General features: G+C 31.0%; 1 protein-coding gene across 2 annotated transcripts; it reads left to right on the forward strand.

Annotated features, from left to right (window-relative positions):
* The first annotated feature begins 8,560 nt into the window (after nt 1–8,560).
* LOC118033372 (HVA22-like protein a) lies at nt 8,561–10,846 on the forward strand. Of its 2 annotated transcripts, XM_035038329.1 has the most exons (5): nt 8,563–8,778; nt 9,074–9,100; nt 9,217–9,339; nt 9,827–10,073; nt 10,557–10,846. In XM_035038329.1, exons 1-5 carry the CDS (start codon nt 8,717–8,719, stop codon nt 10,617–10,619), a joined length of 522 nt encoding a protein of 173 aa, XP_034894220.1. In that variant the 5' UTR covers nt 8,563–8,716; the 3' UTR covers nt 10,620–10,846. The 2 variants fall into 2 exon arrangements, with proteins under 2 accessions (XP_073260896.1, XP_034894220.1); XM_073404795.1 differs by lacking the exon at nt 9,074–9,100 and having other exon boundaries at nt 8,561–8,778.
* Nucleotides 10,847–16,094: the final 5,248 nt, after the last annotated feature.

The following is a 16,094-nucleotide window of genomic DNA, read 5'->3' on the forward strand; positions in this document are numbered from 1 at the left end:
TGATTTTCTCTGCTGTGAACTTCGCCAGGTCAAACGTAGAATATCTGTGGTGTAAAGCTAATTGAATATCCCCGATAGGCGTTATGATGCTCTGTTTGAACTTCATCATTGCCATCATCAGAACTTGGTACAAAACCTTGTCTGTTTTCTGTCATAATCTTGTGACACCCGCGTGTAATGTTCGCAATCATTATACGAGTTAAAACTTGCTTGTGTCAGCACTATGGCGTCCTCATGCCTAAAAGAATCTCTTTCGAATTTCAACCTCGCTTAGCACATAAGCTTACCATCTCCCGTTGGTGAGGTGCATCTTCTCTTTTCCATCCTTTTTATGGGGAGTGAGCAGCTAATCCATGGCGCCTAACGACTTGAAATCATAAGTGGTCTCTGATTTGGAGCCTGGGTTACCTCTGGTGCGTGATGATATGGTCGCCTGCAAGCTGATTTGTGGTGGTAGTCGACATGAATAGTGCGTCTTGTGATTTTGGAATTTCTTTTAGACGTTCTTTTGGTTGAAGGTTGTAGTTTTCTCGCGACTTGGTTGGTGGATTTAGCGGGTGTTTGCGATAAGTTGAAACCCCCAGTTTTGAAAAAAAAAAAAATTAATTTATTAATTGAGTAAAATTGACTCAATGATAAACGTGATTAATTCAAAAAGGGTATATATAACAGTGATAAATAGTTAGAGATGGTGTTTTAAGGACTAAAATTTATAGATACGATTTATTTTTAGAAGGTTGATGAGATGAGATAACCATTTAAAGAAAAACACTCAAAATAAAAAAGGAGGGTATTATCATAAATTGCAGGATATTGTCTAGTATAAATGCACACTTGGTTTCTTAAGGTGGCTATTTAGAGAATAAAAGAGGGAGAAGTTTTATTAAATCTTTTTTGAAATTTCTTCAGAAAAATCTCATCTAAACACATGAAATAAAGGTTAAAAAAAAGGTTGGAAGGAAATCTAAGCTAGGAAATTGAAGAAATTATAGGGTAATTGTTGCTTAAGAATGACTGTTTTGAAGAGAAAAAGAAAGGAAGAAAGAAAGAGGTGAAGGGGAATTTTTTTTTTTTTTTTGCCATTTTCTACCAAATTGTTTGTGTTTAAGAGGTGAGGAAGCCTAATCCAAGCTTAATTTAAAGTTTTAACATGGATTTTAATGAATCATGCATTGTTTTGTATTATGAAAAAACTGGGTTAGAGAATTTAATGGTTTAAATAGGTAGTTTAATGCTAGAAACATGTTTATTATGGTGAGTAAACAATGGGTCAAGTGTCAATATAAGACAAAGTGAAGAAAAATCTTGCCTCCCTTTTTATGCATAGGTTTGGCCAAATAGGCATAAAATGAGATGATAATTAATGTAAATGGCATATGAAATCATCAAGAAATGTGTTTTTTAGCCTAATTGTGTGCAGTGGATATTAAATTACAAGGAAAGAATGGAAGTTAGATATAATGATGATGAAGTTAACTTATGTTGATAGGAGATACTACCGCGAATAGACCATAGTCTATAGTAGGAGCTGGGACGTCAAGCATGGTAGGTAAGTGTTAGACACTTATCTTATTTCAATTAATACACAAGCATAATTGTTAATTTAATTCCTTATAGCTTTTTAAAGTGGTATTAAAAAATAAATAATTTGGTGGATAAAGAAAAAAGAGAAATAAGAATTGAGAATTTGATCAGTCATTCCCGATATGAGAGACCAATGATATCAATGATGATCATTGGTATTGGCATTTACCTGAATTTAATTAGTTATTTTTGGTATGAGAGACTAATGATATCAATGATGATCATTGGTATCGGTATTTACCTGAATTGATTAGTCATTTCTAGTATAAGAAACTAATTATATCAATGATGATAATTGGTATCAACATTTACTAGAGATTTGATTAGCTGATTCTAGAATATGGGTAACGCTAATGATGTCAATACAAATACATTGACATCAACATATACTGAAACTTAAATTAGTTATCCAATGAATTGCAAGCTAATGATACCAGGTGAATTGGTATCAACATTATTTAGTGGGCCTAGGTCATGGGTGACTAATGATATTGTGATGTTTGATGTAGATAATAGGTCAAGGATTATCACATAATAATAGGAGATTTATTTATATTCTTTAATGTTTTAATTGTTCATTAGATATGCTATTATCCTCACGTCAGGAGTAGACTTGCTCTATCTCTTTTGTTGATATAGATTAGGTATACTACTTGTACTTTGGATTGTAATATTATTTTGTTTTAATCATGTAAACATGAATGCTTAACTTTCATTGTTGTTTTAGTATATGTTATTTTCATTTGTTGCTAACTTGAAATCAATGAAAAATAAAAAAACGAGAAATGAAATAATAATAAGTGAATGAACGAGTCATAACTCATTTGAGTTGAGTATTGGTTTAAAATGATTGGATCGGTTTTGTATTGATTGATATAAGTTTGTGTAAATATATAATTAGTCTAAAAAATACTAATATATGATATACTGCCCAAATTAGTTTACTGTTTTGAATTACTAAATGATCTAGTCAACTGATTGATAAGAGAAATTGTAAAATTGACTACTGTTTAATTTGGTCAATCAAACCGGTCAATTATTTGTTTGACCGTTAAAGACACTAGTGAAATTTAGTAGTAATTAATGGATTAATTAGTTGTGCCAATATTAACCAGCCAACCATTCTAACTGATACTGAACTATTATTATTAAAAAAAAAAAAAACAAATATTGAGACCTTTACAAATGTATTAGGTACCTATGCTTTTGTTTAATTAATATTTTTTAATCTCAAACTTAATTGAGTGTCATTTACCATTTCTTTTCTCTTAATTTATTTTATTTTTAATTTTAGGCTTCAACTGCAACTTAAGTATATTTATGAAAGTCCATCCAATTTAGTGAGTTACCTCGGATCTTGGTTGAGTTTCAAATTATAAAAACCTAGGCTTGCAACTATTCTAGTCAAACCCAAGCGACCCGCCAAGTTAACCTAAAACTTGGGTGACATAGTGTAACCTGGATGATACCTAACTTTTTTTTTTCTTACATTTTTTCATTTCTTTTTAATAAACCCTAAAAATATAAAATTAATTTATGAATACTTAGTCACTCATATATTTTTTTATAGCCTACATCTACATAAATTGTTTCTTAATTTTTTGATATGAGATAATTATACTATACTTCACATTTCTTTTTTAATATCCTACATTCACATATTTTTTATAAACTTATTTTTATTTTTATCACTATTATCATTATCATTATTATTACTATTATAAACACCACCACTATTATTATAACAAACTATTATTAATATTATTATTATTAGTATCGTTATCATTCTTATTGTTGTTATTATTATTATTATTATTCATTATCATCATTGTTATAATTACTACTATAACTATTATTATAATTATAATTATTATCATTGAATTAACTATCACAATTATTATTATTATTATTATTATCGTGATCATCATCACAATTATTACTATCATCATCATAATTATTGATATCATAATCACTACAACCATCATATTAAACTTCTACTACCATTACCATCACCATTATTACGACCACCACCACTAACTATAATTATAATTATTATCATTGCTTTAACTATCACAATCACTATTGCTATAGTATTATTATTAGTAGCAGCAGTGGTAGTAGTCTTACTATTACTGCTATCTTTACTGCTAATATCATCATCATTATTATTTTAATTATTATTAATATTATTATCACCTCAATTATTGATATCATAATCACTAAATCATCATAATAAATTATTGATACTGCTACTACTATCATCGCTACTATTATTATTTTTAATAAATTATTATCATGACCACTATTATTAGCATTATTATCATAATTAGTAGTCTTATCATTATCATAACCCTACTAATATTATCATTTCTTACTAATATTAGCACTAACATTACAATTACACTTAACTTCACTATTACTACTACTACTAGAACTATTACTATCATAAAAAACTACTACCATCACTATAATTATTATCACTATTATTACCATTATTATTGGTTTCATCATTACTATTACTATTATTACTATAATAATAATAATAATAATAATAATAATAATAATTAATTATTATTATTATTATTATTACCACTACCACTACCACCCCTATTATTATTGTTATTGTAGTTACCACTATTAGTAATAAAAAAAAAAAAAACTTTCCAACTTGAAGTGATTTTTCCAAATAAAATATTGATTGAATCTAAAAAGAAAAGAAGTTCAAGGGCCGTTGTGTTTCTTTTTTTTCATGGGCAGCTTGAAATCTGAGGCATATGAGAGAGAAATGAAGGAGAAAAAAGAAAATCAAACCAACACCAAATTGAACATAATCATTATATATGTGCCGCCCAAAAAGAAAGAGAATGTTCAATTGCATTCAATGCCACAACAAAACATTTTTTTCCACCACTACAATCATCCACACGCGCTGCCTAAAAGCAATAGAGTAGTTGACACATGCTATGCTCATACCAACAACTTTTTTTTATATATATATATGTGTTAAAAGACAACATCACCCCATGACCAAACAAGTATTGCTAAAAAAACCGTCAAGAAATGATGAATTGGCCCCTGTAAAGATGCTTTGAGAATTTTCCTTTCAAGGATAATAGAGTCATTGCATTGTTCTAAAAAAAAGTGAAAAACAACCAATGCCCCTAGCCATAGTTAAGTTAAAAATTACTTTTTAGGGTAATAAAGTAAATCCATTGTACAACAAGTTTATGAAAGGACAAAGATGCCTCTCAACAATTGAAGAATGACAAAATGAACCTTATAAAAATACTAATCTACCCCTATAGGATAATTATAATGGTTTTTTTCTTAGAGATAAGAACGTAGTTCTGATATTGTAATCCATAGCAAATCACACCTAATGTACAATGTTTCTCCCACATGAATTAGCTTTTTTTTTTTAATTAATGCAATAAAAAACTTGAAAGATAGATTTGTAAAAAAATTATGTGTGGTATAAAATTTTTTTACAATGAGAGTAATCTTTTAAGTAAATGTAGAGAATAAACTTAACTAATTTTGAATATGTAAAATAGATATTTGTAAACAACAATTACTTTTATACTAAAATTTTTGTAGAAATCATTAAGAAGTTGAACTATTTATATTAACAACATTTTTTTAATTCAGCGCTCCATTTTTTTCATGCATTCCTTTCTTCTTCTTTTTTGTTTTAATTTTATTTTTTTCCTTTTATCCTAAAACTTTTTGAACCAATTGGCGTGGTTACCTTTGGACTAGCCAAATTGACTATGTTACACCATAACAACTTTCATATAGTTTAATTTTAAACTTGTGTTAGACAAGAAGTTGGATTAAGAGGTTTTTTATGTTAATTTCATTATTTTTTCTTCAATTTCATCGTTATATGTTTTTAATGGTCAAGCGATATGCTTTTTGATTAGTCAAGCTGATTGGATCACTTCAAAGCAACTCTCACATAATTTAATTTTAAACTTATACCTAAACAAAGATTTAAATCAAGAGGTTTCAAGGTTGACCCGCTAGACCAAGTTTAATAAAAATATCAAAGAATTTTCTATGGTTTGGATTTTTTTTATTACATTTAAATAATCTTTTGATCTGACCATAATATAACACATGTTTGTAACTAGTAAGGGCCTGTTTGGAATTGCGTTTCAAATGACATTTCTAAAAAAAATGATTTTTTTTAAAAAAATTTGGATCATTTTGATATGATGATATCAAAAATAATTAAAAAAAATAATTATTTTGATGTATTTTTAAGCGAAAAGTACTTTGAAAAATAATTGTTACCACATTCTCAAAAACCCCTAATTAATCTAAATAAAATAACCAAGAAAAAACATGCCTAAAACATCCCTAATGTTTTTTTTTTTTTTCCTATTGTGAATGTTTCCTTTTTCATTGCTTAGTCTCTTTGACTAATTGAAGTGTCCAATTTAATGCCTAAACAATAGGGGTGTTCAAAAAAACCGACCAACCGATTAAACCGAGAAAACCGAGAAAAAATTAACCGAAAAAACCGAACCGATAGAAAAAACCGAATAAACCGATTAAAAAATTTAAAAAACCACTAGGTCCGGTTCGATTTCGGTTTAAGAAGGCTTAAACCGATTAAACCGGACCAAACCGAACCAGTTTAATTGAATTTAAAAAAATATATAAAAAGAAACACTAAACCTAATAATAAATTAACCCACCCCCCACTAAACCTAATAATAAATTATTCCCCCCTCCCCCCAAAACTTTCCAGCTTTTCCCCATTTCCCTTTCCCTTTTCCCCATTTCCCTTTCCCTTTTCCATAATAAATTAAACCCCCCCCCCACCACCACCACTAAACCTAATAATAAATTATCCCCCCCTCCCCCCAAAATCCCTTCTCTTTTCAGCAACCCACCCATCCCTCCCTCCTTGCTCTCTCCCCCCCCTTCCCCGCTCTCTCCTTCCCTGCTCTCTCTCCCCCCATTTTTCTTTTCCAGTGGCCTTACCCTTCCCTTTCTCCGTCTCCCTCTCTTCTGTGCACAAGAAAGACTTAAAGCAATTCATTTTCTCTTATATTGTTGCCTTTCTATTCTCTACTTTACGGGATGCTATTGAAATCTTTGTTAACATGTAGTTGTTTTAATATGGATAAATTCAGTGATTATGATTCAATTAAGGGAGATTTTTCAGATCTCAACCGGAGAGCTTGGATTCAAAGGTTTCAACAAGGATTTTTTTGAATGTGATTCGGCCAAGTTTGTCAAGTGATTGTGATTGGACCAAGTTTTCTCTTATTTAATTGATTTCGGTTTTTCTGGTTTCTAAGGCTAAAAAACCGAGCCGAACCGAACAAAACCGGTTCGGTTTGAACCGGTTCTCGGTTCGGTTCGGGTTATATTAACAAGTTATAGTATTTTCCGGTTCGGTTGAATTTTTATGTTAAAACCGGACCGAACCGGACCATGAACACCCCTACTAAACAACACAAAACTTACAATTTTCACCCAATCATTCACATTTGACTAGATGATGTATATTTTGGATGTAAATAATGCTCACTACGCTTCCATGCTTGATCAAAAGGAAAGTATAAAAGTGTATGACTTGATGTCACTTCCACCTTGCTTTTAAAAATTCATAATTGAGCACAAATATTGATGACCGAATTTGGTCTCCTTTGAAGTAATTGCCACAAGCTAAAAGGCCGAACTATCCTTCCTTCACAACTTTTTTTTTTTTTTTTCTCTTAGCAAAATTCGTGAGTTTTAATTAAATTTCGGTTTTAATGAACCTTAATATGTGTGTGTATTTTAATTTTTTTTAATGTTTTTATCTAATCAATTGTAGTCTATACAATTTACCTTTTATTTTCAATAATTTTTTATCATTTTAATTTATAATTTTACTTAACTTTATCAAATAAGATCAAAATACTATTTCAAAGTGGAGCATTTAAAATCAAAAGCTAAAAAAATTTAAATGCAAACACTTGAATAATAATAATAAAATATAAACACTTAATTATAAATAAAGTATTATGTTCATGTATATTTGATGTATATGCATGTTATGATGTATCAATTTTACAGCCATATTATTGTATATATGATGAAATCTAGCACAGATACATAATTATAAAAAAAAAACTAAAAAAATTCTTTAACTCAATTAATAAAAATAAAAATAGAGACACTTAAATAAAAAACTCACGCATCAAATATATACTTAAATTAGTTTCTAAACTTAAGCTTACATGAGTAATTGAGTTTTTTTTTATTAAATAAAATTAGCTTACCTAATCTTAGTTCAAGTTAGGTTTGTTTAAGATTATCTTTAAAATTATATTTGAATTAGCTCACTAACCTTAACAAATGAGCTTAACAAATGAGGTTTTTTTGAGACTATTGCATATAAATATTGAAGCAGTTAAATAAAGATTAAGATATATTATTTGTTTTTGTGTTTTAAAAATATTTAATTTTTTTTAATTATAAATTAAAATTTTAAATAATTTTATATTATTTTAATAAAAAAAATAAAAAAAATAGTATTTTAATATATTTTAAAATAAAATTTTTTTTAAAAAACAACTTTATTAAAATGGGCAGTAATTGGACTCTTCCAGTGATTCCAAAATGTTTGCTGCACCGAATCCACTGCCATTTAGGAAAAACAGTCGGAACGAGGACATTTGGACAATGCATTCGTCAATGCTTGAGCTGTGCTCCAATAAAAATCTACACCGTACGTTACAGAAACCGCAGGTATTATGAGATGTAGTTATTTTTTTTAAAATGTTTTTTTTATTAAAAAATATATTAAAATAATTTTTAATATTAATATATCAAAATAATTTAAACGTCTAAATATATATTAATTTAAAATATAAAATATAAAAAATATTTAAATTCTTTTTAAAAATATTATTGAAATAAAAAAACAAAAATATTTTAAGCTTTTGAGTTTTGGCAGCTTCCGCTTTTCCTTTTGAAAAATTTTTCCCCACCTGTCTTCTCTCCTTTCTCACTTCACACACAAACACTATCACCAAGAAAAGCTAGAGAGCTCCTTCTTGTAAGAGAATTGCAGACGAACAGAGACAGAGAAAGCGAACAACATTGTTTTGTTAGTGCGTGCGAGACAGATATGGGATCTGGGACTGGAAGCTTTTTAAAGGTTCTTCTTGAGAACTTTGACGTTCTTGCTGGGTATGCTTTCCTTCTTCATGTGTATCTATTTTGTTTCAAGGTTTGTTGAAACTAAGAACATCAAAAGCTTCATTTTTTCTTGCTTTCATTGTGTGATGGGAGTATTATTTTGCTACCGAGATAGTGGAAACCCTCAAAGTAGGGTGTTTGTATTTATCTTTATTTTTTTCTTTTGGTACGAAAAAGTTATTCAAAGATAAAACAAACTCATTGGCTTATTAATTTTCTATATATATAGTGTGCTTTTTTATTTTTATTTTTTAAAAATCTAACTTCTAATCTGAATAATTTCCAGGCCTGTGATTAGTCTTGTTTATCCTTTGTAAGCCCCCCTCTTTTCCCTCTTTCCTTTTTTTTTTTTTTTTTTTTGTTTCCTTTTCCTGCCGTAGTTCTTTTTGTGAGTAAAATGTTATGATAATTTGGGTTGTGTTTGGACAGATATGCCTCAATTAGGGCAATCGAGACAAAATCTCATGTTGATGATAAGCAATGGCTTACTTACTGGATTCTTTATTCCATGATCACTCTCTTTGAGCTCACCTTTGCCAAAGTCATTGAGTGGTAAGTTTTCTTCACTTCAAATTACCCTCTTAAAATATTTTAATTCGTTTTGTTTTGTCTGTTCTGTTTCTATCATTAGTAGTAATTTCGGAATGGGAATTAGGGATTGCATTGCTGATGGTGGTTGTTGAATATTATTGTTTCGGAACTCCTTTTTTGCTAGTTCTGGTGTTATCCAAAGCTGGCCAACTCACAAAGAACCTGCTGCTGAGAGAATTGAGTCATCTTGCCTTTTGTTCTATCCTAAATTTATCACATGTTACATCGTGACAGTTTAGTTTTGTGCAGATTTGGTGTACTTCTTAATGGGAATAAAATATAAACAAAAAATCAATTAGCTTGGAAGATCTATTTTATTTAGTTTCTGGGGTAATTTCTCAATATGGTGAAATGCCTTGCTAAGTTGTTACTGTTATTTTAACAATGCACTTTTGCAAAAATATTTAGCTGGTGGCAGAATTTGCTAAACCCTTGAATGTAATGGCAGGATACCAATCTGGCCATTTGCGAAGCTCATTTTGACCTGCTGGTTGGTCGTTCCATACTTCAGTGGTGCTGCATACGTTTACGAGAACTTTGTGAGACCTTTCTATGCCAACCCACAGGAAACCATTAATATATTGTATGTGCCAAGAAAGAAGGATATCTTCAGCAAACCAGATGATGTTCTATCTGCCGCAGAGAAATACATTGAAGAGAATGGGACTTATGCTTTTGAGAAGCTCATTACCAAGGTAGGTGATGAGCCATAAACAGTTGTCTTAAACTGATTTTGAGAGAGCCATAATGATTCTAGGAGTCTGCTGATAAAATGCCACACTATGTTTGTTTGAGTGGAAAGGATTGATGGATAAGTAGAGAGGGATCTACATCATTCCCATGTTGCCTGAACCATCTCTAGTTTCGTTCTACTAATTACGAAAAGAGTAATGCTAAACATTAAAATGCTAGGAAAAGACTGAGGGTACGACCATTGAATCCTGCATTAAGATCATGATCCAATGGCACATAATTTTCTAGAAATTATTTCTTGCCATTGTTTTCGTCAGCATTTTTGTGAACAAAAATAGCGCAAGTGATAAACTAGGGAGTTTCCTTAATTGATCATGAATGCAGTTGATTAAATGGTTTACCAATAATATGTAGCATTAAATATCTCCGAACACATTGCAACTATAATAAGATAATGGCTCAATGCATATGTTCTGGTTCTGCAGGATAAGTCCAGGAGGAGTAGCGGCTATACATTCTTTGATGGTGACAGGGATGACCGATACTGAGAGCTTCCAGCTTGTCTTGATACCATGTTCATTGTTGGGGAAGACTTGCTAGAGTTCCTTTCAGTTACATGCTGATGCTGCTACTTAGTAGAGTTCTTTGTTTTCACTGAATCTGGCGATTTTTCTGTCTGTCTAATGTGATCTGTGGTTCTTTCTAAGGATACATGATGTTGTAAGATTATAGTATTTAAATATCATGGCTGCGTGCGTTATTTTCATGCGTTTAATTATGTGCTTGAAGATGAAATACACTCCAAGTACTACCAGATCCTTGTAATCGATCACTTTTTGCAGGAACCATTTCTTCTCGTTCACAACGTGTACTGCTTTTCCTCTCTTAATGTTATCTTCAGTGCAACAAGATTGTTACCTTACCCGCCGTTCAACCAGCCAATAACTTTATGCTGCGAATGGTTTCCTCCTGCAATGAGACTTCTAGTTTGGAAGTTGGCAATACAGCCAATTTTTGGGTTGCTATTAGTTTTCAGGCATCTCGGATTATCATGTGAGCTGTGTCGTTCATCTTCAGCATCTCATGGCCCTATTCCATTCTCATCTAGTTTCGATACTAGTTTCTTTTCCACAATTGAGAGAGGCACAGCTGCAGGGATTTGCAATATTCCGGGTATGCCAGAAATCTGAAGTACCGAGAGCGGGTTCTGAAGCAATTGCAAAATGAGAATTACTCACTGGGGATAGCCAAGGCGGCCCTCAGGAATTCGGGGGAAGTTGCTCATCTGTCCTACTCTCAAAATCGTTGGAGAAGATTGTTGGATCATAAGTTTTCAATCCTGTAAAGCTATCGGGACTGGTGATGAGAATCAAGGGTCTCAAGATGTTTTTATTGATCAAAATTGTTATAAAACATTGACATGCTTCTTAGGTTTTACTGGTGCCGTTCCCTTTTTACGAGGGATGGAAATCACATGGCTGATCAACTTTCCACGCAAGAAGTTAGAAGACATCGGCTTCGTACCCTGGTTCTAATTTCTATGATAAGCTCAATCGATGCTCCAGTATGGATGTGCTCTACTATCTAATCTCCGTTTTTATGTTCTGATTTATGTTTTCCCTCTTGTGCTCCGGACTTTTTGTCAGGGCAATATTATGGTTCAATCTGTACACCTAATCTTCTTCCCCAAACTATTGCTTGGTTTCCATGAATTCTCTTGATATATATATATATATATATATATATATTAAGGCCTTTCATACAGTACACTGTATATTTCCTTCTATTCCTGTTGTTCGTGATATGGCTGACTGCATGCCACAACCTTCAGATTTTCTGTGTTTAGATGGACATTCGGTTATTATCCAGGGCAGAAAGGCAAAATAGAGAGCTTTTTGTCTGTTCATCTTTTATCTCGACCACTGAAGAAAATAGCAGCTGATATGGAAGGGACCTGACAATTACATTGGAAATCTAGTTCTATGAGAAGTTAGTATTCTCAACCAATTAAGTGAGATCTTTCGAGCTAGAGTCTGAACAAGCTGCACTTCCAATTCTTATAAAGTTTCAGAGATCTCTCGACAAAATCCAAATGTAACAGAGTGCAGCCTCATTGACAGCTCCAAGCTGTGGTTGTAGCTGTCAGAACCCCTCTCTTTGGTGGCTGAATTTGCTTATTATTCCATGAGATCTCTAGTTTATAGAGTTACAATTACACCCCTGTTACCAAAGATGGGAGTTAAGATATCGATCGATCGATCCTGATTCAAGTATGTGTGCATGTGTGTGTGCAACTCATATTCCAGCATTTACAAGAATAACTTCAAAAATCGAGGTAAAGGGTGAATCCTTACTTCACTTTGAAATCATATTTGTATACATCGCATCAAATTTTATATTCATAAACTTCATGTCAAGTTTGTATTTTTATATTTCACATCAATTTCATTAATTTTTTAAAATAGTTTCCATTTATGCAATGCAATCAACTTAATTTTTCAAAGCAGTCCCTGTTCATGCGATGGACTCTGATTTTTCAATTCATATTCCAAAACATTCATATCAAATTCGTATTCTAAACTTCACCTTGAATTTATGTAAAATAATTAAACAAAAACATTTCTTTAACAAAATGAGCAAAAAATTGGTGAACACATACTTGGTGTTCCTGCTATGTTTACTTCTACCGTAGCTAGTCCCGCTTCAGACGCCCCTCTCACCATTCAAGAAGCTATCCATGTACAGAGGTGGAATGAAGGGGTGGCAAGCAGAGCCGGGCCCTTGCAAGATATTTTTTTATTTATTTTTTGGTAATTAAATGTGAGGAGCTGTAATATTATTTAATGAGATGGTCTGTGTACAGTAAATATATTTGCTATCCTTTGCTTTACTTTTGAATTCCTTTACTTTGTCTTGATTTTATGGTAACTATATGCCTATGTGGAAAGGAAAAAAAAAAAAAAGTTATTAATGTGTTTTTGCTATCTTTTCTCTCCCTAAAGCCCTAATATAAATGTATGCAGCTCACCCGATCCATACAAATTACAAATAAAATTTTTCTGCGAAAAGATTCAAGCAAAGTACCGATTAATTCATCTTTCATTAAACAAAACAAGGTAATTAGGTATTGATAACTTAAATTTAAAATATATTTTTATTTTGTTTGGAGATGTTTATTAAGAATTTGATGAGATTTTTTTTATTATATAATTTTGTTATTTTTTCTCTTTGTTTTTAAGATCTACTAGTTTTAAAAATTGTTTTTTGAATTCTTGATTGTGATTTTTTTTTTCTAATTAATTAGATATATTTTATTATTTTGTTTTGATTATGCTTGGAATTTTTTTTTATGTTTTGTTTTTAGCAGGGCCACCAAAATTATCAATTTTTTCTCACGATATATGTTTTGATTTTAGGTTGAACCATTAACAAAATAAGAAGAATTGATTTTTTTAAAAGGAAAAATATTTATCCACTAATTGACAGGTTGATTCGGTTTATTTTAACTCTTTCGACAACAACTACTGATCGAGCTTTCTCAGCAATGAAGATTGTTAAAACAAGACTTCGCAATCGGATGGAGGATGATTTTCTTGCAATTTGATTGTCTATATAGTAAAATAAAATTGCTGAAAGATTCATAATTTATATGATAATCGATGATTTCTATTCTATGAAAGAACGACGGACATAATTAAAATAAATATGTAAGAAACATTCTTTATTATTTTTTACTTTATTTCACAGTTTATCAAACATAAAATAATGCTTCTCTTTAGTTAATGTTTCTTATATGTTTTGTATGTTTCTATTTGATAGATAAAAAGACCAACAACATTAAAGTGATGTATATATCATGAAGATAAAATTAACTTTATTGCTTTGACTCAATTTGGTATTACTTCAAACCTTTTACCTTATACAAAGGTCATTATATATTTTTAATAAATTATTTAAATAAAACTAAATCATGCTGGTTTTTTTTACAACTTATGTATAATAAATTAAAACAAATATTATATCTTGTTATATTGTTTTTAACCACTCCTAACAAATGATCCTAGCTCTCCTCTTGTCCATGTAAGGATCTAATTATTCCAAGTCATTTATTTCAACTATCCATACAGATCATCTTGCAATTTTAATGTCCATGTATTTCATCACCTAATTTCCATTATTAACCTATTTTAAAGTCCATGCATTTCATCATCCAATACAGATCATCTTGCAATTTTAATGTCCATGTATTTCATCACCTAATTTCCATTATTAACCTATTTTAAAGTCCATGCATTTCATCATCCAATTCCATAACCCAAATATTCACTTCATTCTAACATTTATCATGTCATTTTTGACTTCCCACACTTTTATTTCTTTCTAACACAAGCATTCATTTCTTTCAGACACCCATTATGCCATTTTTGGCTTCCCATACACATTTTATTTTAACCCAAGCATTCATTTCATTCAAGAATTTGTCATGTCTTTTAAACTACTAACTCATTCATTCATTCAGACATCCTTTATGTTATTTTTTGCCACTTATTTACTCATTCAATTCAAGTTTTTATAATGCCTTTTGGTTACTAACCTACCCTTTCCATTAAGCATTTGCCAACACTTTGATCACCAACTTATTCATCTCATTCAAGCATTTTATCGAACACCTTCTACGCAATATTATCATCCCCTCTTGTACATAATGATTTCACTTAACCAAACTTCCTATACAAATCAACAACAATTTGCACATCACAAGCTACTTTAATAACAACATAATCAAACACAAAGATGCAAATCACCATCACATCACACAAAAATCAACTCAAAAACATCATTACATCAAATCATGCTCAAATTTGAAACTTACTACACTTGCACATTCATGGCCGGCAACACATGGTTGGCCTCAAATTCTTTCATTTATCTACTAATTACATTATTTCAAACACAAAATTCTTAATTTTACATTACTTAGGGAAAAATCAATTACGCAACAAACACATGAAGTTAAGGAGAGTAAACATTCCAACACTTCCAAATAACTCTAATTTAAAAGAATTTTGGTGTGGGAATCAAAGAATCCAAGAACCCACCTTTCCTTCTATCCAAATTATAATTTTCCAAACCATAGCCAGAGCACTACAACCTCTCACTCTCCTCCCCTTTTCCACAAGCTTTGATTGTTTTTTTATTTCGATCCTCACTCTCATTCACCTTTAGAAACCAATTTGGAGGATAAAAAGAAGAAAAAGATCTCACCCTCTCTTTTGCTCCTAGGCCACTGTCCGTAATTGGTTTTATAGCTGATACTTCAATGTTTTCCATTAAACCATCAATCATAAGTATTTTCTTCGTGTTATATATTTATTCACGTACGCACGGTTTATACTACTAAAAATGGGGTTGACAATAAATTTTACCAATATGCTCCTAATTCATGTCACACATGCTTATTTTCATAAAGTCTTCGGCCATAATTATTTTTCGTATAAAGGTTTATTATTATTATTTCTGGTCGGGATTTTCCACTAATTAACTATGATCTTACATTATTAAATCTTGGGGTACACTTGTTGCTGGAAGGAGGATCCTAAAAGCAACGGTTTCCAATTGAAATCCTATTACATCATGTATGTTGGCAATGTGGAAAGAAACTTTCTTGTGGTGAGCTGAATAGTTTCACATCCCAATTACACAACTGTTCATGATAAATGTTCTCTCTTTGTAAGCTATGGTGGCCAAGGTAGTTGACAGTGATGGATGGAAACAGCTCTCCAAGAACTTTTATTTTTAGGAAAATGGTAGGTGCAAATCGTGTCAATTTATTGATGGATTAAAAGAACTAGCAAATTTGATGATCTGCTCTTATCGTTTTCCTTCAGATTATTGCTATCCACCGGGTCTACTGTGTGTGTGTGTGTTTTATTTCCTTTTCTTCGTGTGGGATATTGGCATTGAACAAAGAAAGATAGGAAATCAGACAGCTAGTTCAGGACAAAACCTGCAAACACGGTGGA

Source organism: Populus alba, chromosome 15, assembly GCF_005239225.2.
Source record: "Populus alba chromosome 15, ASM523922v2, whole genome shotgun sequence".
Lineage (NCBI taxonomy): Eukaryota > Viridiplantae > Streptophyta > Magnoliopsida > Malpighiales > Salicaceae > Populus > Populus alba.